Source organism: Dama dama, chromosome 11, assembly GCF_033118175.1.
Source record: "Dama dama isolate Ldn47 chromosome 11, ASM3311817v1, whole genome shotgun sequence".
Taxonomy (NCBI): Eukaryota; Metazoa; Chordata; class Mammalia; order Artiodactyla; family Cervidae; genus Dama; species Dama dama.
Genome location: NC_083691.1, coordinates 3,506,655 through 3,528,938, shown reverse-complemented (window position 1 = coordinate 3,528,938; position 22,284 = coordinate 3,506,655). Strand labels below are relative to the sequence as shown.

General features: G+C 58.0%; 1 protein-coding gene across 1 annotated transcript; it reads right to left on the bottom strand.

The window, feature by feature from the left end:
* Positions 1 to 521: 521 nt before the first annotated feature.
* Positions 522 to 20,036, bottom strand: UBAC1 (UBA domain containing 1). Its single transcript, XM_061154304.1, has 10 exons — positions 19,807 to 20,036; positions 15,509 to 15,629; positions 14,669 to 14,742; positions 11,273 to 11,380; positions 10,216 to 10,318; positions 9,828 to 9,936; positions 8,880 to 9,090; positions 5,773 to 5,859; positions 5,066 to 5,204; positions 522 to 1,085 (listed from the first exon to the last, which is right to left on the bottom strand). Exons 1-10 carry the CDS (start codon positions 19,942 to 19,944, stop codon positions 970 to 972), a joined length of 1,206 nt encoding a protein of 401 aa, XP_061010287.1. The 5' UTR covers positions 19,945 to 20,036; the 3' UTR covers positions 522 to 969.
* Between the last annotated feature and the right edge of the window lie 2,248 nt (positions 20,037 to 22,284).

The following is a 22,284-nucleotide window of genomic DNA, read 5'->3' as shown; positions in this document are numbered from 1 at the left end:
TGTCTGAGGAGGGCTGGCTGTCCAGGGGGATCCAAGGGACAGGATCTCTTCAACCAAAGCACACGGGCTGGCGGCTCCGGCGGTGCACGGGTTCTGAAAAGGGGCCCTGATCCCTGCACGCATCTCTTATCAAGGGGCCCCCTTGAACACCTGCCAGGAAAGAAGGCACCCTGAAGCATGAGGCCCACTCGCACCCTCACACGTCCACAGTGCGTGCACCAGGCCAGCCCCCAGACGGCGTGGCTGGCCAGTTTCTCATTGGAAAACACAGAGTGTTCACATACTTTAAAAAAGCAGCCAGGGACGGGCAAAGCAAATCAACTCTGGCGCTCAGCTCCCACCTGAGAGACAAGGACACACAGTCCCTCAACCCCAAGAAAAACGAGATCCGGCCAAGGAAGCGTGCAGGTAGCCGGCCGAGTGCCCTCAGGGAAGCAGTGGGCGCGGTCTCCGCGGGAACAAGAACATCGCCAGGACGCCTGCCCCTCCTCCCTGGCTGAAACCAGACCCAGACACAGAGCTGGAAAAGGGGAATTTATTTATTAAAGAGAAGTCATCTGTGAATTCTTCTACTCAAGTTAGTACCTTCGACGATAACACTTTGGATTGAAACATGCCTTGTTTCAAATAACAAGTGAACTCTACAAGCAGCGCCTACGGTCAATTCAAGTAGCGGTTCAAGAGCCCAGGGGGACGTTGGAGGGAGGCGACCCCTTCCCGGGGTGATGGCCTTGTCTGTAAACACTGTCGGAGGCTGGGGGCGCGACCGAGCACGCTGCTGCCCGAGGTTTTTCAGCAGGAAGATCCCAGCAGGAGTGCGGCCCCGGCGCCCGACACCAAGGGCAGGGTCCCCTCCGGCCCACCTGCTCCCCTCCCCCAGCCCAGGGGCACCCTGGGGTCTGCACGCTCTCCCCACCCCCTGGGCTGGGAAGAAGAGGCCTTCCGGGCCTGGCGGCTGGAGTGCGCGGCCTACGCGCGGTTCAGGGTCTGGAAGATTCTGGAGATCTGCAGCATGACCGGGCCCGTCTCTGGGTCGTTCATCCACTGGGTGCTGTTCAGCGGGTTCTCGAGCATGTCTTCAAACGCTGTGGGGAGACGCAGAGCTGCTGGGGGACCGCGCCCCACACGCCCAACACGCGCTGGTGGGAGCTCTCGTCCCGGCAGCTTCCAGGTGAGCGGGAACCGGGAACCCCCTCAAACCCCCGCCCCGCGCATCTCATCTGCTGACACGGAAGGCGGAAGGCGGCGTGGTCACTGTGGGTGGGGCGGGCCGACACGCCCGCGTCCCCTGGTGCAGGGACTCTGGAAAGCAACGTGGCAACAGCTACTAGGAATCTTAAGATAGTGACAGCCCGTGACTCAGTGACTCCACTTCCAGGCCCACCCTGACAGAAAAGACTTATGTAAGGATGATGGTGCCAGCTTAATAATACCTAACTGGAAAAATAAAACTGCTCAATCTTCAGGAAATGACTTAAAAAACAAAACAAAAACAGCGCATTAAAAATGAGCAGTTCTCTGAAATGAAAACGTTGAATTTTTAAACGCTTTTATAAAGCAACCCCTCACCAAACAAAGGTGCCTCTTAGCAAAAAAGCTCTCCAGCCCAGACACACGATGGCCAACTCGGTGGAGAGCAACCAACCACAGGGTGGACAGTTGCCCTAGGATCTGGGAAGAACGGCTTTATGCCAGACCTCCTCATGTCAGCCAACGTCAAACCATGTCCGTGAAAGGGGCTCACAGCTGCACAGGGTCACGGGGGCCCAAGCCCTGGGCTCAGTGGGAAAGTCTGACCTTGTTGTGTTTACAACCTGGTGACCCTCCCAGCCCTAAAGAGAATCACCAGGCCCCCCTAACTGAAATTTCAGAAAGAGAACCTGGAAAGATGACTCGGCATCCAGGAGAACAAAACATAACGTGGGTTTCGTGAGGTGAGGAAGCCCACGCCCCGCTCCTCCCAGCAAGCGGGAATCAACTCCAAAAGGAGGACAGAGCTGCACAGAAAAATGGAAAAAGCCCTAAACATGAAAACCACAGAGGGAAAGATTAACCTTAGGAATGCCTTTCTGCCGCACATCTCGTGCGTTATTAGAGATGAGAAGTGCGGCAGGCGACCAAGGAGGTCCCTGACGTGCAAAGAGCGGCTGACAGAGCTCTAAGAGCAACACGGCAGCTGAAACAGAGCGACGGACGTGCAGAGGCCAGGAGAAAAGTGTCCACAGGGCCAGACAGAGCCGCTGGGCCCCCGCCTGGGGCGGCGGGTGGAGGGGTGGATCTCTCCCGAAAGCCCCGTCAGTTGCCAAGATGTCACCAAGAGCTTACACGTCCACATTCGTGGACTTGCTCGTTTGCCTTCCAGCTGCCTGTCCTTAGGCAGTCGGAGCTGCACCCAAAGAAGCGGGTCCAGACACAGTTTATTGCAGGTGGAAGATCAAAAGCAACAAAATGGGACACCGTTTATTTTTTTATGAGAAAAAATGTTTTACTGAACTACAAAAGCAAGGTGATTGAAATTTATTTTTAGAATTTTTGTCTTCTTTCTTAATTCAGGATGTTTCCATTGTTTTATGGAATATTAGAGCTAAAAGTTCCTAGAGAAGGAAACGGCAACCCACTCCAGTATTCCTGCCTGGGAACTCCCACGGACAGAGGAGCCTGGCGGGCTATAGAGTCCATGGGGTCGCAAGAGTCAGACATGACTTAGAGACTAAACAACAACAACAAAAGAGCTAAAACGTACTTCAGAGGTGATGTCTGAAGTGCTTCACTTTAGAAAGTCATGCGCAAAGGCTGCATGGCTGGTTGAGAGGAAGATGGTTCTATGATCACAAACGGGACTGTATTAGTGCGGTAGTTGTTTCGTTTTAGTCTCTAAGTCATATTATTAACATAAATTAACAAACTTAATGTATTTGTTAAATGATATGACACATCCATAGAAGGAAATACCTGAACTGCTACAATCTCATTTTTAAAAGAGGAAACGCATCAAATGTGATGAGAAATGATGCACCAGAAAGCTGCCCTGAGGTGAGGCTGCGTCTGCTCCAGACCTCACCAGACACCAGAGGGAAACCCACCAGCTGCAGGGGGTGGGTGGTGACTTCTGCTTCCTCAAGCTTCCCCGTGTTTTCCAAATGTTCTATAGTGCATATTTTACTTCATCTAAAGAGATAAAGGTCATTAAAAATCCTACCAGAAATGCCTTGAGGGAAGTGCGTAGCTGCAGGGGCGACCTCACCATGGGACGCTCTCTCCTGCAGGACCCCGGGGTCTGACGGGGAGGACCCTGGACCAGTGGACCCTGGTCCACTGCGCGTCCCGTCCAGGTCACCGACCCAGGGCCTGTAGACCGGGTGGCAGTCACTGTGGGTGGTTTGTTTTAGAAATGCAAGAAACACTCGATACAGTGGATGTAAAACCACACGATAATCTTGATAGCGAAGTCACCCAGGAAGCTGACCTCCCACTCACAATTGAAAAATCTTAGCATCTAACTAGAGAGGAAAGGGGAACTTACTTAATCTGACCAACTATGTCTTCAAAAATTAAAAAAAAAAAAAGCTTAGAGCAAATCAGCAAATCACACACTCAATGGTCAAGCACTGCAAGCAAGGCTTTTAGGAAAGGCTTTGGACAGACCCCGGCGGAACAGGGGACCCTCCTGAGGTCTCTGGGGAGGAGGGCCGGAAGATGCTTCCAGTGTGGAGAGGACTGGCAAAAAGAGTGTAAATAAACTCACCACACGACACATCACTTACGTCTGGAATTGGGCACAAAGAGAAAAACTCCCTGCTTTATGCCACTCACTCTTCCAGGTAGATCACAGACTTTAAAACAAGAAAATTTAAAACTACTAAAACAAGAAACAGGTGCAGGTCTTCCCAAGCTTGGAATCAGAGGGCTTTCTTTAAAGACGCATGTCACAAATGAAACAGAGATGCTCTGCTGCGTTAAGATACGGGATACTGCTCATCACAGTGATCAACAGAGAAGGCAGAAACTGAGAGGGGATCCTGGAGATTTAAATACCTGAAAAAGGATCAGTGTGCGGCAGGCACAAAGAAAGTTCTGAGTGGTAAGACGGCAATCCAGTAGCGGAAAGAGCCAGAAAAGAGGGACGGTGGGGGTCCTAGGAGGGGCTGAAACTTCTGCAAGAGGCTGTCCTTCAGAAACTGGGGAGACGGCCAAGCATGTAAAAGCCCTGTGCCCGCCTGGGCGGCTGCTCCCAGCGGCTGGCAGCAGGGGCCCTAAGCTGCTGTGGGCGGGGCTCCCTTTCTGGCTGGCAGGCTCAACATGCCCACGCCCGGGGCCCTGCCGCCCGGCCCGAGGCACGGAGCCCCGGGGGAACCCTCCCCCGAGGACCAGGCACAGGAGTGCCCAGAGCAGCTCCACTGGCCGGAAGTGGCGGGCGTCGGGCAGCCGCACGGCAGGGTCGGCCGTGGCCCTGGCCTGCGGTGCCGCACCGCGCGGCCCTCCGGGAAGTCAGTCCTGGGGGTCGGCCCAGAACACAGAGGGGCTACTGAATGCTCTGAGGACACAGACGCCCCCACCGACGTCGCTGAGGAAGCCCCTGCTCGGGGTTGGGGAGGGTCAACCACAGCGGGGGCTGGGGGGCACCCAGGGACTCTAGGGGGCCTGGGTTGCGCTATGTTTTTTAAAAAGAGTTTTTTCAAGATGAACGGCAGGAATGTGGTTATTAATCTTACTATCACTCTTTAAAATAGCACAGATCATATACGCTCTTGTGTATCATATCACATCTCACAGGCAAAACAAGCGCCAAGGCAACCCTTCACAGACTAAGAGCCACAGCCAGCCAAGCCTCCCCTGGGCGCGGCCCCGACCTGCCAGGTGCTGTCTACACTCTCCCGACAGGATCACCTGCTGGAGCTGGTTTCCAGAGCTGGAACGGAGTCACTGCACAGGAGGCTGTCACACCCGCGCAGGCCCCAGCCTCTGGGCCCCGCAGCGACCCGGCCCCAGCCACCAGAACCCTGCAGGGGCGGCTGCGGTATCGCCCAGGGACGTGTGTGTGGCGGGCGGGGAGCGAGGCACGTACCTAGTAAGGTTTTCGGGTTGGTCAGGCCCAGCTGCACCACAGGGTTGTCCAGGATGGCCTGAAACAGGGGGCTCTCGGGGTCGATGCCCTTGTCCAGCTCCTCGGGAGAGGGCCTGCGGTCGCCGAGCAGCCATTCGCACTGCGAACACCAGAGCGGCAGGGTCAGCGCCTACGGTCCCCCGCCAACCTCGACGCCACAGCGGGGGCTCCAGGGCTGCCCCGACGGCCAGGGGTCCTAACAGCAGGGCCAGCCCAGCCCGGCTGTCCCAGCAGACGCAGGCGCCGCAGCTCAGGGTACGGCTGCAACTCTGCAGCCCGAGTGCACACCAGCACCCTGTCGCGGGAAGCGGCCGGGGCGTGACCTCGTCCAGGAACGGCTGAAGCCCAGGCCCACCTTGCCTTCCTGGGCCGCGTGGGCCGGGCTGAGTCTGCTCCCCAAGGGGCCCAGCGTCACCCCAGCCCCTCCCTGGGCTCTCCGTCAGCAGTGGGCACGTGTCCACAGGGTGTCAGTGTAACACGATACACGAGCGTCACACTCACCCACAGAACACGTACCTTTCTCTAAGTGGCAAAGCCCAGATTTTCTCAGTACTTTAAACTCTGTACACGGTTTGAACCACCGACCCCACTGTTGCTCAGAAGCAAAGGAGCCGCCCTCGCGGGAAGGTGCCCACACCCAGGGTGCCCAGGCCGCAGGCGGCACTCACGGCGGCATTCTGCTGGTTGTTGTTCACTCTGAGGGCGTCGATCACTTCCTTCTCATCAAAGCCCATCTCCATCAGGGAAATGACAGCCTGCAGGGGAGGCCACAGGCTCAGCGCCGCGCTCGCAGGCCCGGTGGCATCCTGGCAGGGGGTGTCTTTAAAGAAACACCACCACGGGGCTTCTCTGGGGGATCCGGTGGTTAAGAATCCGCCTTGCAGTACAGGGGACGCCAGTTCGATCCCTGGTCTGGGAAGATCCCACATGCTCTGGGGCAACTAAGCCCATGTGCCACCCACAATTATCAAGCCTGCAGCATCCTGGAGCCTGGAAGCTGCAGCTGCTGAAGCCCACGTGCCCTAGAGCCGGCGCTCCACGACAAGATGCCACGGCAGTGAGTGCCCGGGCACCAAGGCCGGAGCGGCCCCTGCGCTCCGCAACTAGAGAAGGCCCATGCGCAGCAACGAAGACCCAGCGCGACCAAAGATAAATGCATCCTAAAATATAAACTGAAAAAAAAAAACAAAAACCACCAGGTTTTCTATTTCAAGACTGTTTCCCTGTGGCTTCACTGAGACACTTGCTGGCTTTCTGAACGACAGAGGCGGAACTGGAGGCTCTCTCCTGGAGGCTCGCTGTCCCACACAGGTCCTGCCACGTGTCCCCCCGCGACTGCCAAGACTGGGCCTGTCCCCACCACCTCGCACGGCCCCCTCCAGAAGGGCTGGCCAAGCAGGAGGAGCAGGTAGGAGAAGGCACGTCGGCCGTTCCCATTCCAGTGGAGACGAAAACATCACTGATTTCTGAAACCGGAAGAGATTTTCTTCACACTTTATCTTTGAGAAAAAAAAAAAACCTTGAAATTAATCCTAAATGATTATTTAACAAGATTGAAGCTGTAGGTTAAACATATGTTGGTTTCTGGAGGAAACAGTGACCCAGTGCTCTGTGTCTGGGGGTGGTGGTACATTTTTAGAACAAAAATCACGTAACACTTCCTTCCCTTTATCCTTGACTTCTAGCGCGTAACCTTTGACACGCCTTAACACTACCACAGGAAGGTAGAGGCTTCATCAAAGTTGCAGGCGCTTCTCCTAACTCTCGGGAGGTCAGACCCTGCCCTTGAAGCCCCCGACGTCCCCCCAGGTGTCGGCTGGCTTCACGCCACTGGCCCCCCCGTCTGCGTGTGGACACTCGCGTGGCCCTGGCACGCTCTGGCTTCATGGACCTCACCCCATTCACCCTGCAGTCCATCTGGACGGCTTCAAAGAGAACTCGACCGAGGCAGCAGGCGCCTGCGAGGACGATCGGGAGCAGGGTTTACCTGGAGCCAGACTGTGCACAGTGAGCGTTCAGGTCAGTCCCTTCTGCCCAGGGCCCCCTCCCCCTGCTCCCCTGGGCCATTCCCCACCTCCGGCCCGTCAGCGCATGCCACGGGCACAGCCCCCCGCAGTGCTTGATATCCACGTCACATAAATCACCTGGAGTCCACTCTGAAACCCAAGGGCAGGAGGGCCTTTTCCACGAAGTGTCAACATAAACCGCCCTCTCTCCTCCCTTCTGTCTCGGCCCCAGGACTGCTGGGGGGGATTCCAGATGCTCCCCATGCCCTTCTTCCCAGCCCTCCAGGGAGGCCCCCGTGTGGCCACACTGAGAGGCCCCCGCACCCCAGGCTCTGCACAGTCACTGCCCTGTCCATGGCCAGGGTCGGGGAGCGGAGGCAGCTGAAGGTCTGTCTCGGGTCCAAGCCTTGCTCTCCAACCTGCTCTCCCCAGGATCCGAGCTAACGTCTCATCCTTACCGGACCCTCCCCGACTGGTTCAGGATCACAGACCCCGGCCCTTCAAGCCTCAACACCCTTGTGGGAAAAGGAGTGACTTAAGATGGTTAAGAAGGACAACCTAGAGAAGGAACGGCCTTTAAGGTGGTGACCAAGACCGTGAGCGACCGTGAGGGCCTCACGGGGCCCCACGGGCCCCACCCCCCCGGGAAGGCGTGCAGCCCAACAGCAGAGCACGGGGCCCGCCCAGGGAGAGGCTGCGCTTCCCGAATAGGGTCCAGGGCCAACTGACTGGACTTCTGAGAAACTAAGACGAAGAGACACACATCCTTTAGGACCGAGAAACGCTGGACTAAAGTAACCCAGGTGCTTCTGCACGTGGAGCTCAACTCAAGGGAAAATCCCACAGGAACAGAAACATCGCGACAACAGCCTGGCCTTCAGAGGGTGCACCCGGGGGCCTGGCTCAGCGTCATGCACAGGACGCAGGCCTGGGGGCCATGCCAGGGGGAAGCTGGAGCTGGACCCCAGGACCCTGAGCAGGGCCTGCATCCCCACAGAGAGGGGCAGTGGAAGACATCCACCCCGGCCCCGTGGGGACACTCCGCACGGCCCACGAGCCCTGCTGATGAACACGAGAGCCAGCCCCTGTCCGAGGCCCTGCTCAACCCCGCAAATGCAGGCTCTGAATCGGCTGCAGAGGGCACCCCACGGACATAAGCCCACGGGTGAGGCATCAGGCCCCAAGAAACTGGGGCCACAAGCAAAATCAGGAGGATATGAAGAATCGGAGTCCTAACGCCTGGCACTGACTAGAGCTATGATCTGAAAGTAAACAGAACACACTCATGGTATCAAAGACATCTAAAAAGATTCAATTAAAATTAAACCTAATGAAAAAAGAAAACAGTGAAAAAGAACGTGGAAATGTAAAAGTATCAAATACAAGGTGACGGTGAAGAGGTGGCCATAAAGATGGACGCTCAGGTCAGTGGGCCGAGTACAGCCAGAGGCCTTGGGACCCAGGCCCTTGAATCCCCCTGATGCTGCACTGACCCGCCTGACCAGCCTCCTGTTCACAAGGTGGCCCATGCGGCTGGTGGGTGCCCCTTCGGTCTCTGGACAGGGCCCCCGCCTGACCCCACGACTCGAGGACACTTATAAACTTCAAACTGGAAACTCCAGACTCAAGTCTGTCCAGAGCCCTCCCAGCCTCGCTCCCTGCAGGGCCAGTGGCCTGGCCTGGGGGCCACGGCTTCCCCTGCAGGACTCGCCTCGGGAGGACCAGCCCTCCACCTGTCAGACCCCCCGCCACTGCCCGTCAACACGCACCCGGGCGTCCGGACGGAACTCCCTTTTCCTCCGGATCTTCTTGAAGATCTCCGTCAGCTCGTCTCTGGCCTCTTCCTCCTCACTGGTCCCGGCAGCAGGGGTGGCCTCGGCGCCTGCCTCTCCCTGCGAGGCTGGGCCTGGGAGCGGTGTGTCGATGGTGGGGTCATCCGCGTGCTCGATGAGCCACTCCATGGCCTGGGGCACCGACATGCTGTAAGGTAAGACAGCCTCTGAGCACCAACGTGCTCCCAGGTAAGATGGCCCCCGAGCACCGACGTGCTCCCACGTAAGACGGCCCCTGAGCAGCACTTCAGGCCAGGGAACCGAGCGGTTGCGTCCCAGGGAACCGGGCTTTTGCGTCCCCGAGAAAAGCCTCTCCGACTTCGTGGCTTCCCCAGCGCAAGCTGCCGAGTCCTGTATGAGGATCTAATGCAGTGTGGCTGAAGCCCCGGCCCTGCCCTAACCTGCCACGAGGCACAGCCAGAACAGACGCCCACGTGCAGAAAGCCACAGGAGCCAAACCCAGGAGGTGCCCGCAAGAGCTGGGATCCAAAGCAAAAAGAACACAACCCGCCGACCACCCCTCGGTTACAGATGATTTATTTCAGATCTGAACATGCCGAAGGGCAAGTAATTAATAACAAGAAACTGCAGGAGACTCCCAGGACACCACCACCCACATGCCAGGGTCCTCCTCGGCCCCGCCGGGCAAGGCTGTGATCCGAGTTCCCGGAAGACGACAGCCACAGGTGAAGTCCACAGCCACCATCATGCGCCACACTCCCAGTAAGCGGGTCCACCGCACACCGCCCTCTAAGACCTGGAGGCGGCCAGTGCTGTGACTCCGGAACACGTGCCCAGGTCCTCTACCGACACTCACACTGGAGGTGACTCGGTCACGGGGCCCGGGGCGGAAGGGTGTTGCCCGCAGCAGGGGCCCAGACGTACTGGTTCAGCCGCAGGGCCTTGGCCGCCCTGGTCTCCGGGAAGCCCATCTCCGTGAGCTGCCGCAGGGCCGCCTCATCCACACGCTCGTCCTCGTCCTCGTCCAGCATGGCTGTGGGCCAGACACGGCTCCGTGAGGGCTCGGGCCGCGCCCGGCCGCACGAGGGGTGCTTCCCCGAGCCCCCCGCAGGCCCAGCGCCCCACCTGAGCACCAGACACCTGTGGCTAACCTCTTACACCTCAGAAAACCTGAGACAGATCCGTCAGCTCTCACCGTGTAGACACGGGCGACGGTGTGAGAGGTCCACCAAGCACCCATCTACTGACCCTTCCGTGGGCAGCGTGAACAATGACGGCCAAGGGTGGGCCTCCACCTGGGGCCTGCTCCTACCGTTTGCCTTCTTAAATAATTCCACGGCATCCGGGTTCAGCGCCAGCAACTTCTGAGCTACCTCGATGAGAGACACCAGGATTCTCCGGAGCTCCGTCTGGAACTGTGGTGAAAGCACAAGATGCTCAACAAAGCTGCCTGGGTCTGAAACAACAGCCCCTGTCCTGAAACCCCAAGTCTGTAAGTCAAAGCACGTCCAGATAACCGAGAAGAAAAACAGGGCTCTCAGCAGGGCGGGCAGGAGAGGCTTTGTCGCTTAGCTCCAGCCCAGAGGAGGCGTCTGGCCTGCTGGCCACTAAGTGAGCTGAAAGCATAGGCTTCACTGAACAAAACAGGCGGATTCTACAGGTTTCACTGATGTGGGCCTCTAGCTTTCACTGCAACCAGTTCTTCTCAACGGGGTGGGGGGGAGCTGCTGGGAATGTCATCAGAAACCCCCCTCCCAATTGCCTGTCTCCCTGACAGTGAGGCTCGGCCACCATGAGAGACACATGCGCTGGCCAATGAGATAGATGTGCCCGGGTTCCGATGCCCTGGCCAACACAGAGCTCTCTGGAGGAGACCCTCAGAGGCATGTTCCTGAACTGACCAGCTCGTGGCAGAGCCCGCAGACTGACCCACAGTGTCTTGCCTGGCAGGAGCAGAGTCCTGGCCCAACTCTGGCTCGGGAGCACTGGAAATGCTCTGCTTTAGCTCAGAACCTTCCGATCCAAAATAAGCAAAAGTCTGATTTCTGTCTAAAAGGTTTTGCCAAACTTGGGACAAAACTCACATTCCCCCATAGTATCGAATCCTATTGGCCCTGCCTTTCAATGTCTTTTTAAACCTTTTATCTAGAGTTAGTGAAAGTGAAAGTGAAGCCGCTCAGTCGTGTCCGACTCTTTGCAACCCCATGGACTGTAGCCCACCAGGCTCCTCCATCCATGGAAGTTTATTTGCCCACAAAAAAGCTCCAATACAGAACACAAGAGCTCCTGCGCCCCCTACGCCCCGCTTCCCAAGCGCTCTCGGGAGGTTTCCTCGGCCCCCCGTGGCCACAGCCCCCGCGGGCACTCACATCCCTCGCGCTGGTCTGCACCACGGCCCGATCCATGTTGTGGGAGGGCAGGCTGGCGGTGGCTCGGAAGATAGCGTCTCTGTCCGGGGCTTTCTGCTCTTGTTTCTTCTAACACAGGAGAGGAATCAGAAGATCAGACGTGACTGTGAGAGCGGCCAGAGGCAAGACTGGTCTCTGAACAGCCAGCTCTAACCAGGGAGCGCGTGAGTCCTGGGAGCAGAGCCACATGCCCCTGACGAGCAGGGAGGCTTCTGGAAGGCTCTGTGCACGGCCTCAGGGACAGAACGCTGGAGGCTCTGTGCGCGGCCTCAGGGACAGAACGCTGGAGGCTCTGTGCGTGGCCTCAGGGACAGAACGCTTTCAGTTGTGGCCTGCTGGCCCCGGGGCATGGCGGCACAGGGCTGGGGAGACAGACATGGCCTCCCGTGGCCAAAGAATGACCGTCACACAGGGGCGATGGCTGGGCGGGCGGGCAGACCACAGAGGGACCATGAAGAATCCCTGGACGCAGCCCGAGAAGCCCCGAGCCGAGGAGCCCAGCAGGAGAGGCACCACGCTGACCCCGGACAGCAGGTTCAGCCCCACTCCACTTGGCTCCTGGGATGTTGGGCAGGAGAAGGCAGGTGCGGGCGGGGGGCACCACCCACCAGAGTGGCCAGTGAGCTCCCAGTGCCTCTGACAGGGACATGAAGAAAGTCTGCAACAAGCACGACAGAGACAGAAGTGGGGAAAAAGGGTAAGGAGAGACACACGCAGGGAGGAGAAGGAAGGGCCTGGAAAGCAGAGAGCGAGGCTGCACGGCGCTCAGAGGCAGGAGTGCAGAGGACGCTGTGCCAGTCATCGCAGAACAAGCATCTGATTGGAAACTGTAAACATCTCTCAGAAAGCAGGTCCCACAACCACGGGAGTCCCAGAAAGAGAAAACGAGGGGGGAGGTACCAACAAGTACCCAGAGAACTTCCAGAATCTCCAGGGTCAACGTGCGAGAAGTCCGGGAGGGGCAGAGACCAGGCACAGAGGAAGGAGAGCGGGGCTGCCCGGCTCCCACCGCCACCCTGGGGACACCCTGGGGACCCGGGGGAAGGCCCCATCAAGCACGCGCGCTCCCTCAGCAGCCACTGACGGCTGCACACAGGGCCTCCAGGCCCCGCCTCTCAGAGATGCTGGCGCGAGTCTGGCCCCACCCCACCCAGGAGAACAAGACGTTTGACTCTAGCAGGCACAAGGGCACGACGGCCCCAAGACCCCGCTCCTGCACTCCCGGCTGCCCGACCCAGGGCCTGTGAGTGGGCGGGCTGCGCCTGGGGCCAGGTCACGTCACGGGGCACACTGTCCGGAGGACAGGGCCCTGGGGGCAGGTGGGGGGGGGCGACCTAATCAGGCGAGTCCGTAAACAGGACGGGCGGGGCTCACCGGGTCATCGAGATTAAAGCAAGAGGGATCCGACGCACGAGCTCCCCGCTGGCTGCTCTGAAGACTCGGGGACTGCAGGCCTGGAAGGAGGTGGCCTCTGGGAGTGGAGGGCGGTCCTGGCTCACGGCCAGCAGGAAAATGGGACCCCAGCTCTTCAAAGGGCCGGAACGGGATTCTGCCAAACACCCGAAAAAGCCAGAAGCAGAGGCTCCCAAGAGGAAGGCAGACCTGATTTCAACTCCTGAGCACAGGGCCAGCTGGGCCTGCCTGGCACAGACCCGGCAACCTGTGTGCTAATGGGGCTGTTCCGCGCCGGCAGGCCCGCGCAGACACGGGAGACGCAGCAGGAGCCGCATAGAGAGAGGTGGGCAGCCCCGTGCGGCACGGCTGACGCAGATGGACAGGCCGGAGGAGCTGAGGGCTAGCTCCCGGAGCGGGCGCCAGCAAATGGCCTCACACTTGTGACCCCGGTTTCAGACAGGTATATCAGTTTGGGTGCAGAATCTAAAAAAATGAGTGGTAAGCCTACACAGAGAACAAACAAAACGAGGAAGCAATTACTGGCTCCAGGAAAAACAAAACTATACGCAAAAAAGGAGGGCTCACCTTTAGCAAACTGCTCAGGGCAGAGAGCGACACTGATGCAAGAATAACAACAGGGACTCTGAATGTCTGACCAAGATTCAGAGGAGCCGGGGGGCGGGGGAGGAGCCCAGATCACCAAGGAGCAACCAACAGAGTCTAAAGTTGAGGATCCAAGAAATACCAACCAGGGGTGTCGCTCAGAACCCAGGAGGAGAATCACTGAAGACAGGGTCAAAGGAATGCGGAGCACTCGCCTCTCGAGCGCATGACTCAGGAAGGAGAAGCGCCTGCTGACTTATGACAACATCTGGAGCATCACTGACTTTCTAAATGCACGGACTACTTTGACCTTAAAAACGGATTATTCACAAAAACTGGCATGATCGTTTTTACAATGCTTCATCTGACAGATACACACAGGGAAACGGTGAGGGTCACTGCCTGGCAAGTCGCGCAGAGCCGTGGGGGTGAAGGGAGCCTGCCGTCGACACAGTCACCGAGGTTCAGGGAGTTGCCAGCGACCAAAACAGTAACCTGAGAGCCGGATCCGCCCCGCGGTTCTGGGAAGCAGGCCTGACTCCGGGGCCCAGTGAGCCGGGCGAGCGGCCTGCCCACACCCGGGCAGGTGTGGCTGCAGATAAGCAGAGCCTCCTCCCGTGGCTGTCACCCAGGAGGCCCCGAAAGAGGTCGGCCCGCCTCAGGCCCAGGGCCCAGCCCAGAGAGGCTGGCCTGCCTGCTCTGCGGTGAACGCTCTCCTGAGCATTCAGAAGCATTGAGTAGGACACTCTACCCCCCGCGCTAAGCAAAGGCCGGTGCTCGCCCCAGGCATGGCAGGCAGCCGGCCTGTGGATAGAACACACCTCCCAGCGCACAGGGGAGCCTCCGGGACCAGGCTTTCTGAAGAGCAAGGCTCTGGGGTGGCCACAACATGTGGGGCATGGGCACAGTTCTCCCGGGGCGCCCGCACCGGGAAGGGGGGTCTCAGCCGAGTGCCAGCTCCAAGGCTGCAGCAGCTGGTCCCGCAAGGGCCAGATGGGACAGGTGGCCCCGGCCTGGCCGGGAACCGACTCCACGCAGGCTGGCGCCCTGCTCTGCTCCTGCCCTCCGTGTGTTGTGGGTGGTCTTTAGCGACTTCCCGACCTTCTTCGGTCAGGAAATAAGAGGAGGGATAGGAGCTCGAGATTAAACCCAACCCGGAGACAGGCAGCACACTCCTCTCCATGGCCCGAAAGCGGAGCTGGCCACTGGACCCACCACGAGGCGAGGCGTCAGTCAGCAGGCTGCCTGGCCGTGACGAAAGCCCATGACCACGGGACCAGCAGGACCCACAGCCAGCCTCAGAAGTCTCTTTTGAGTCTCCCCCGACAGAGATCTCCAGTTCCAAACTCTGAAACTCACCTTTTCTTCTGCGGAGACTTCAGCCATCTTGGGGAGGGGGGCCGGAGCACGCTTTCTGATCAAGAGTATGACATCTGGGGGAACAGCGCGGCGAGCTGGTTACCACCTCACACCCAGGATGCGGCACGGAGCGCACCAGGGAGACCCCAGGGCCGAGAAGCAGGGCTTCCCTCTGGGGACCTCCTCCATGAGGGTCCACAGAAGCCCACTCTTCCCTCGGCCCGAGTCTGCCCCCGCTCCCCTACAGGCGCCGGCCTGGCAAGACGCTGGCTGAGGGGACCAGAGGGGACCGGTGTGCTTATTTTAACGGCTCTGTTTTGAAGTCTGGGAGGTCGGAGCATCTGGCCTTAACCCTCAATGCTAAGGCACCCGGGGTGTGGTCAGAGCCCGGCTAACTGTGCCCGTGACAACCAGACATCAAACAATATTCTAGTCTTTCCAAAACCGGCTACGTAAGGGAATCTCACAAATAAAATCGTGCTTTGAATGACATAGAAAGCCCAACTTTTCTCCGCAAGCGCCTCCACGCAGGAGATTCGGAGTGACTCGATGGACGTGCATGTTAAGCGCGTCTTCCAAGACATCTAGAGCAACCCACAGCTGTGATTTCCCATCCCCTAAGTAAAGCCCACAGCAGCTCTGGGGACCCTGGCTCTGCGTGGAAACAACATGAGGAACCGAGTTCATGTCTGGCTTCTCCAGAAGGCTGCTGCTCTTAGATTCCAGGGCGCACACTTGGTTTCAACAAAGGAGAACGAAACCCTGCGGCTGCTGGGTCTCCCTGCTCAGCCCGCTCGGGACGGGGGCCACGCTGAGGGTGCCATCCCCTTGCCCCCTTACCCTCGTCCTGGACATGCTCCTCCAGGAGGGTCTTGGCGTCACTCAGCACCCTCTCAGACGCAGCATGTATTAATTTGTGATGGGTCACACTCTTGGGGTCTTCTAAGCTCCCAGGCGCACACTAGGAAACAGAAAAAACCATAGAACGATGTCAAGATAGAAGATAAATCGATCATAATACTGATAATACAGGACCTGACCCCGAGCCATGCCAAGAACTTACTGGTTTTCTTACTAAGAGTTAAAGCCGAGATGAAACCAGAGAACCCTGGCGACGGTGGAGCTGCCATAGCCCCGAGTCCCTGAGGGCACTGACCTGGCCACTGGGCTCCCAAGTGCTCCTCAACAGGCTCATGGCTTGGACACAGAACGCCCTGCTGGCCATGAGTGGCTATCCGAACTGCCTCCTTGATCTGGAAAGATCTGGAGAGTGATTTAAGATGCAAATAGCAGGTCTGCTGTCTCCCAAAAACCTAAAGGTTGAAGTGTGATCTGGGGCGTGGTCAGCGCCCGGCTTGCTGTGGAGGCCGGTAAACATTCCAGCATTTCCCAAGCAGGATACCTCCTTGTGGGAATCTTGCTCCCCACCGTCCACCAGGGTAGTCGGCGGAGTCCAGTGACACGGCTGAGAGAAGCTGGTCCCTGGGGAGCAGGCCAAAGGGGCCTGACCCCGTAAACACCCCCAAGACCCCGAGGAGGCAGGACGGCCTCGGCCCAGTCCCCAGCCCGCCAGGCGACGGCCACAGGGGCCCCAAGGCGAGCCGCAGCCGGAAGGGGGTCACCTGGCACGTGGTTGTGTTACTGATCAGCAGCCCAGAAACCCCAGCACACACAATGGGGAGGGGCAGACGTGCTGAAGTCAAGGCTGCCCCAACATGGGGGATGTGCCGGCCCCAGGGTCCTCATGATCCTTCTCAGCTCAGAGGGGCCACCTTTCCACCTCCCTCTGCCATCAGACACCCCAGACACGTAACTGCTCACCCCGAGGGAGAAGCCAAGCCTGCCCTTCACCTCTCAAGACTGGGGTTTGAAGAGCAACTAGAGTTTTCAGCAATCAAACAGGAAAGAGGGGTCACGACGGCTTCAGGGCTACCGATGCACACAAGCCAGGGTGGGGGGCTGGCAGGGACAAAGGTGGAAACCGGCCAATAGTAAGACACGCTCTGACCGTGTATGACAGAGACACCCCTCCCTGGAATCTCACGATGGCTCTGCTCCCAGAAACTGGGTGTGCTTCTTCTAATTCTAAAATCTGCAGGCTAGCTGATGTGCCAAGTTCAGGATGCAGTCTATGAAACACAATTTTCCTAAACAATCCGCATACTGCCTCCTGAAAAAAACTACCCTGCAGCCTGTCAGCAGGCGCCAGGAGCAGAACACAAGCGTGAGTCATCCACACTGTGCCTGCTTATTCCGTTCTTTCCTTTGTTCTCAGCAGAGGCACTGGAGCAAGCTGGGCCCTGGCAGTGGAAAAGCCGGCCCAGAGCCCAGGACTGGGGCAGGGGCTGGACCCCAGAGAGCCCGCTTCCTCCCGGAGGACTGGAGATGGCCTTTTCTTCCTCTTGACATCAGTGTCATGTGAAAACACGCCTTGGTGCGATCTAAGAAGTGCCACCAGCCCTGCCAGCAGGCTACGTGCCGGCAAGCTTACCACACAGAAAACACCCACCACGTCACAGGGGGCCACTTTCTTAAACTCGTGACCCTCCGGTTATACGAGATAATTTACTTTGCCCCGTGATCTAAGCTTGGGCTAGAGACCACCACAGTGGTCCCAATCGATATAAAACCAAGAAGGAAAAGGCCACAGTGGCAATCCATTTCTGTAAGAGTTATGATAATAAACCCGAACAAAGCCGCTTTATTCATTTAAAATGTATATGCATAATAAAAAGTATTAAAAAAACAGTAAAACTCCCAGGGGTCCTGTGGAGGGAGGAAACCCACAGTGCCCACTCCAGGCGGAGGAGCAAGAGGTGGGGAAAGAGAACTCCAGCTCAGGCATGCAGGGGCGGGGAGCCAGGCAGGAGGAGCTGGAGCGGAGCGGTGACACCATGATCTAAGCTCGGTGCACGGGTTTCCGGGGTGACGGTCAAGCACACAACTTGAGAACCCTGTTTCCCAACTGGAAATGCCGCCTGACGGGCTCACAAGGCCGCGAACTCTGCCCCCAGGATGGCACGGGCACAGAGGTGTGAGGGCTTCCTGACAGCTCAGCTCTGAGTCCCAAAATGTATGCCGGGTTTTTGGTTGTGGAAGTACCCTGCTGCTCGCCCGCCACTTGCCTCCGCCTGGAATAAAATCTGCAGGGTGGAATAAGATCTCTGTTCAAAGCAGGATAATGCCAGAAAACATCCCAAATGATACGCCTCAGTACCGACTGGAATAAAAATATCGGCAACATGATGTGAATAGTTAGCCTAATGAAACTGGCTCCCTCATTAACCCCAGGTGCTCCTGAAATCCTCAGCAAGCCTCCGTGAATCTAGGAGTTCTCACTTCGTTTTCTCTCCAGAACATAACGTTTTGATGGTTATGCCAATACTTCCCTTTGGTGAGTGCCACACCGATGTACGGGCTGACGTCCCCCGCCTGACTCAACAGGTGACAGGCCACCCCCGCCATGCAGCTCTCTTGACTGACAGTCTGGTTCCATTTACAGGCAGGCCTTGTTTGGTTGTGCCCTGGCTTTATTTTGCTTCCCGGATACTGGGCTTTTCACAAACTGAAGGTCTGTGGCAAACGTGTGTCCAGCAAGTCCACTGGTACCATTTTTCCGGTGGCATTATTTTTTAATTAAGGTATATACATTGTCTTTTCCAGATATAATGCCACTGCACACTTAACAAAGTACTGTGTAAACACAACTTTTATGCCAGGAAACAAAAAATTCGGGCGATAGCTTTGTGGTGACAGTTGCTTTGTTGTGGTGCTCTGGAATGGAACCCACAGTATCTCAGTCATGTATCTGTATGCCATTAACCCACATGTTTGTTTTGGGCCATTAAGAGTCTAGCCCTGGAGTGAGTTGCCATTCCCTCCTCCAGGGGATCTTCCTGACCCAGGGATTAAACCCCCATTTCTTGGGCTCCTCAAGGGGCTCCTATGCTGACTGGGTGGACACAGCATCTCAGAGAGGTTTGCACTGGGCAAGCAGCAAGCCTCGCTCCAATGGTCTGGACACTCGGGGGGCTCCCAGCCTTCCCGCTGAGTGCTGTCGTGGTGGTTTTTAGATAATGAAATCACCTGTCACTGCATCAGAAGGAGAAACGGCCAAAACATAGCTGCGCAAGTGTGTGAGCCCAAAGCCCCCTCCTCCGTGACGTGAGACCAAGACATTATTCACATCCAAGGTTTTCCAGAAGGGGACTCTGGCAACCAGAATGCTCTCTGGCCTGCTTGCGACAACTCCACAGAACCATACTCCCAAAAGGACCCAACAGCATTTGGCAGGAGCCACTAGAACAATAGCTGGAAGTCTGTTCTTGGAGACCACATTAAAAGAGCCAGGGCTAGACTCTTGGTGGGCCCAGAACAAAGGCGTGACTCAATGGCATACAGGCACACTTTTTAACGTGAAACGCGCACTAAGAGGCTGTGGCCTCCTTTGTCCTAAATTCTGACATGGAGAAACTAGACCGTGAAAAGGATAGAGTTTCCTGAGGCAGCCTGAGTCACACGGACAGATGTCTTGGCCTCCCTTACAGAGTCAAGAAGCTTAAAGAGACAAAGACTAGCACTCTGAGGAACCTACATGGGGTGCTTCACGTGAACAAACTAAAAAATGGCCCTCTCCCCGACCTGCCCACGTAAGCCACGTAAAGGCCGAGGATAGCAAGGGGTGCATGAATCAGTTCGGCCAAGCCACACTATTTTAAGTGATTCCAGCCAAGGTGAGGGGGTGCGGGGGTCGCACCAGTGGTCAGAGCCAGGCGCCGGCCCCCATGCCAGCTCCAGGAAACGGCTCCAAGCAGCCGGCTCTGCAAGGTCAGGGGAAGGCGCTTCTCCCGGCGGGTCTCTCTCTACCTTCTTGGGCACTAACTCCCAGCTCCGGGAACCTCGCCGCGACAGCAAGCGCGGATGGACAGCAAGCGCTGGAACCGCAGGAGGCCCCGTTCCGGTGGCGACTTGGCCTCTCCCAGGCCGCGTCCCCGACGCGCCCCGGCCTCCCGGGCTGTCTTGGGGGGGAGTTAGACCAGAAGATAGAGGATAAAGCGCCCGGTCCGGAGCCCCAGCGTCCAGCGGGCGTCGGGGGCGGCGGGAGAAAGGGGGAGGCCTGGAGCCGCGGCCGGCCTTACGTGCTTGAGGCAGCGCTCCTTGAGCTTCTCCACCGAGGTGCCCTCGGTCGCCTCCTCCAGCCACTCGGCGCCGTCGGAGGCGCAGACGTGCAGCCGCAGCACCTTGCCCGCAAAGATCTTCTCCTCCTGCACGAACATCTCGCCGCCGCCGCCTTCGCCAGGGCCTGGGATCTGCGCCCGCCGCCCGGGCCCTGAAGGTCACCGGGGCGGGCGGGCCGGGGGCGGGGCCAGGCCGCCCGCGCGCTCCCTCGCTGGCCGCCGCCGCCCCGCCCCCGGCTCTCCCGTCGGCAGGCCGCCCGCCACTCGCCCCACCGCCCGCCCGCCCGAGCGGTCGCCCTAGCCCCGCCGTCGAGCCACCGGGGGCGCGCTGTCGCCGCCGCGCCGGAAGTGTGTCACAGGACGTGACCCGGAGCACGCCGGGAGATGTGGTTCTCCTGCGGCTGCCTCGCCGTCGCCGTCGCCACCGCGCCGGAAGTGCGTCACTGGCCGCGCCCCGAGCGCTCCGGGAGTTGTAGTTCTCTGGGCCACTTCCTTTGTCCCGCACCTGCCTGCGCTGTGCTGTCGGGGGCCGCCGGCCACGCGGGAGCCGTGCATTTGTGAGTCCGTTTTGAGATGGGTCTCAGTGTAAAATGCACACTGAATCTTAAAGAGTTGGCAGGAAAAGAGCACGAAAAATACCTCAACAATGTTTATATATTGACAGTGAGTCGGTGAAAGTCGCTCAGTTGTGTCCGACTCTTTGCAACCCCATGGACTATAGGGTCCATGGAATTCTCCAGGGCAGAATACTGGAGTGGGCAGCCGTTCCCTTCTCCAGGGGATCTTCCCAATCCAGGGATCGAACCCAGGTCTCCCGAATTGCAGTCGAATTCTTTACCAGCTGAGCCACAAGGAAAGCGTGTATATTGACAACGTGTTGGAATAATAGAATGGATTATGTGAAATATGTGGGCACTGTTTCTTTTTACTTTTTGAAGCTATGGCTGCTAGATTTTACGTTGTCTATGTGGCTGCTGTCGTGTTTCTTTAGTACCGCATTGCACTAAAGCAGAGTCTCTGTGTGTGGTTCCTAGACCAGCAGCACCTGGGAGCTTGTTAGAAGTGCAGTTTCTCCTGCCCTGCTCCTGTGTCCCCGTCAGGGGCTCTGGGGTGGGGCCCAGCACTCAGGCTGCAGAGCCATAGAGGTGCCCTCAGATGGGCACGTGAGCGCCACAGGGAAGAAACATGACCAGTGGACTTAGTACACTCATTTCCGTGGGGGTGACAGATGTAAATATGCACTCTGCATTTCGGGCTAGACCTGGACGAGGTGACTAAACTGCACGCTCCCATCTCATCCATTCAAGGACCTTTGCTGAGCAGAGATGAATCCAGCACCATCCCTATTCTCAGAGGCTGGTGATCTAAATGGAGAGGTGGTCCCGGCATCTCTCCCGTTTTATACACAGGTTGTTTTCCCCTGTGACCATTCTGCTCGTGTGTGAATTCCTTTTATTCAGTTTAGCATTTACCGATCGCCTCCATGAGCCAGACCCTCTGCTGCTCACGGGAAACATGGTCACGATTAAGGCTTGAGACCAGGCTATCACCCTGAGAATGGGCTTTCTCATGCAGGAGGTGCAAGTGTCATCTATTGTGCAAACACGGTCTCACGAGACAGGAGACAGTGGGGGGCCGGCAGGGCTTGGGGGTAGCCCCAGGGGAGCTTATGGGACACAGCGGCATCAGCATCAGAGGGCTGCGGAGGTGAAGTGGAGGACACCAGGGTGGGCTGCCCGGGAAGCATGCTGGAAGGGAAGGGGATGGTGGGGAGGGGCTGGGGCGGCACATGGAGCCAGGTCAGAAGAAGCCCCCTGAAGCATCTGGTCTTTTGTCATGAGGCCCTGGGGAGCTGTGGTGCAGATGCTAGTGACTGAATGGCAGGAGGACAGACAAGGCCTGGAGGCAAGAGAAAGTCAAAAGCTCCCACATGCTGGCTGGCAGAGGAGGGCCTGGGGCAAGGAACCGGGGCAAGGAAGACAGAGGCAGGAGGAGGTGAGGTGAGCCTTTGATCGAAGGGGGCGGTGAGGCGGGTGGGTGAGGGGGTCAGCTGTGAGTGAGAACAGAATGAAGAATGACAGGATCGCTTCCAATTGGGTGACGGGGTGCACGGCCAAGGGCTCCCCTGGGGGTTCAGTCGTTAAAGAGCCCATCTGCCGATGCAGAGGACGTAAGAGACGTGGGTTTGACCCCTGGGCTGGGACGATGCCCTGGAGGAGGAAAATGGCTATGCATTCCAGTATTCTTGCCTGGAACATCCCATAGACAGAGGAGCCTGGCAGGCTACAGTCCATGCGGTTGCAAAAAGTTGGACATGACTGAGCAACTGAGCGGCGGCAGGGCCTGGCTGCACCCCCAGCTGGAGGGGGCCAGGCAGGGGCAGAGCTCAGCCCTGCCTTCGGGCCCAGAGGTGCGGGGGGCCCCAGGCGGAGGTGGCCA

Bases quoted from the DNA above. Each gene is read 5' to 3' on its own strand.
- UBAC1 (XM_061154304.1), bottom strand. From the start codon at position 19,944: ATGTTCGTGCAGGAGGAGAAGATCTTTGCGGGCAAGGTGCTGCGGCTG. The intron at 10,319-11,272 runs GTGAGTGCCCGC...CTTTCACCACAG, and splicing joins TGCAGACCAGCGCGAGGGAT to TTCCAGACGGAGCTCCGGAG. The intron at 5,860-8,879 runs GTGCGTGTTGAC...CCTCCCCTGCAG, and splicing joins AGTTCCGTCCGGACGCCCGG to GCTGTCATTTCCCTGATGGA.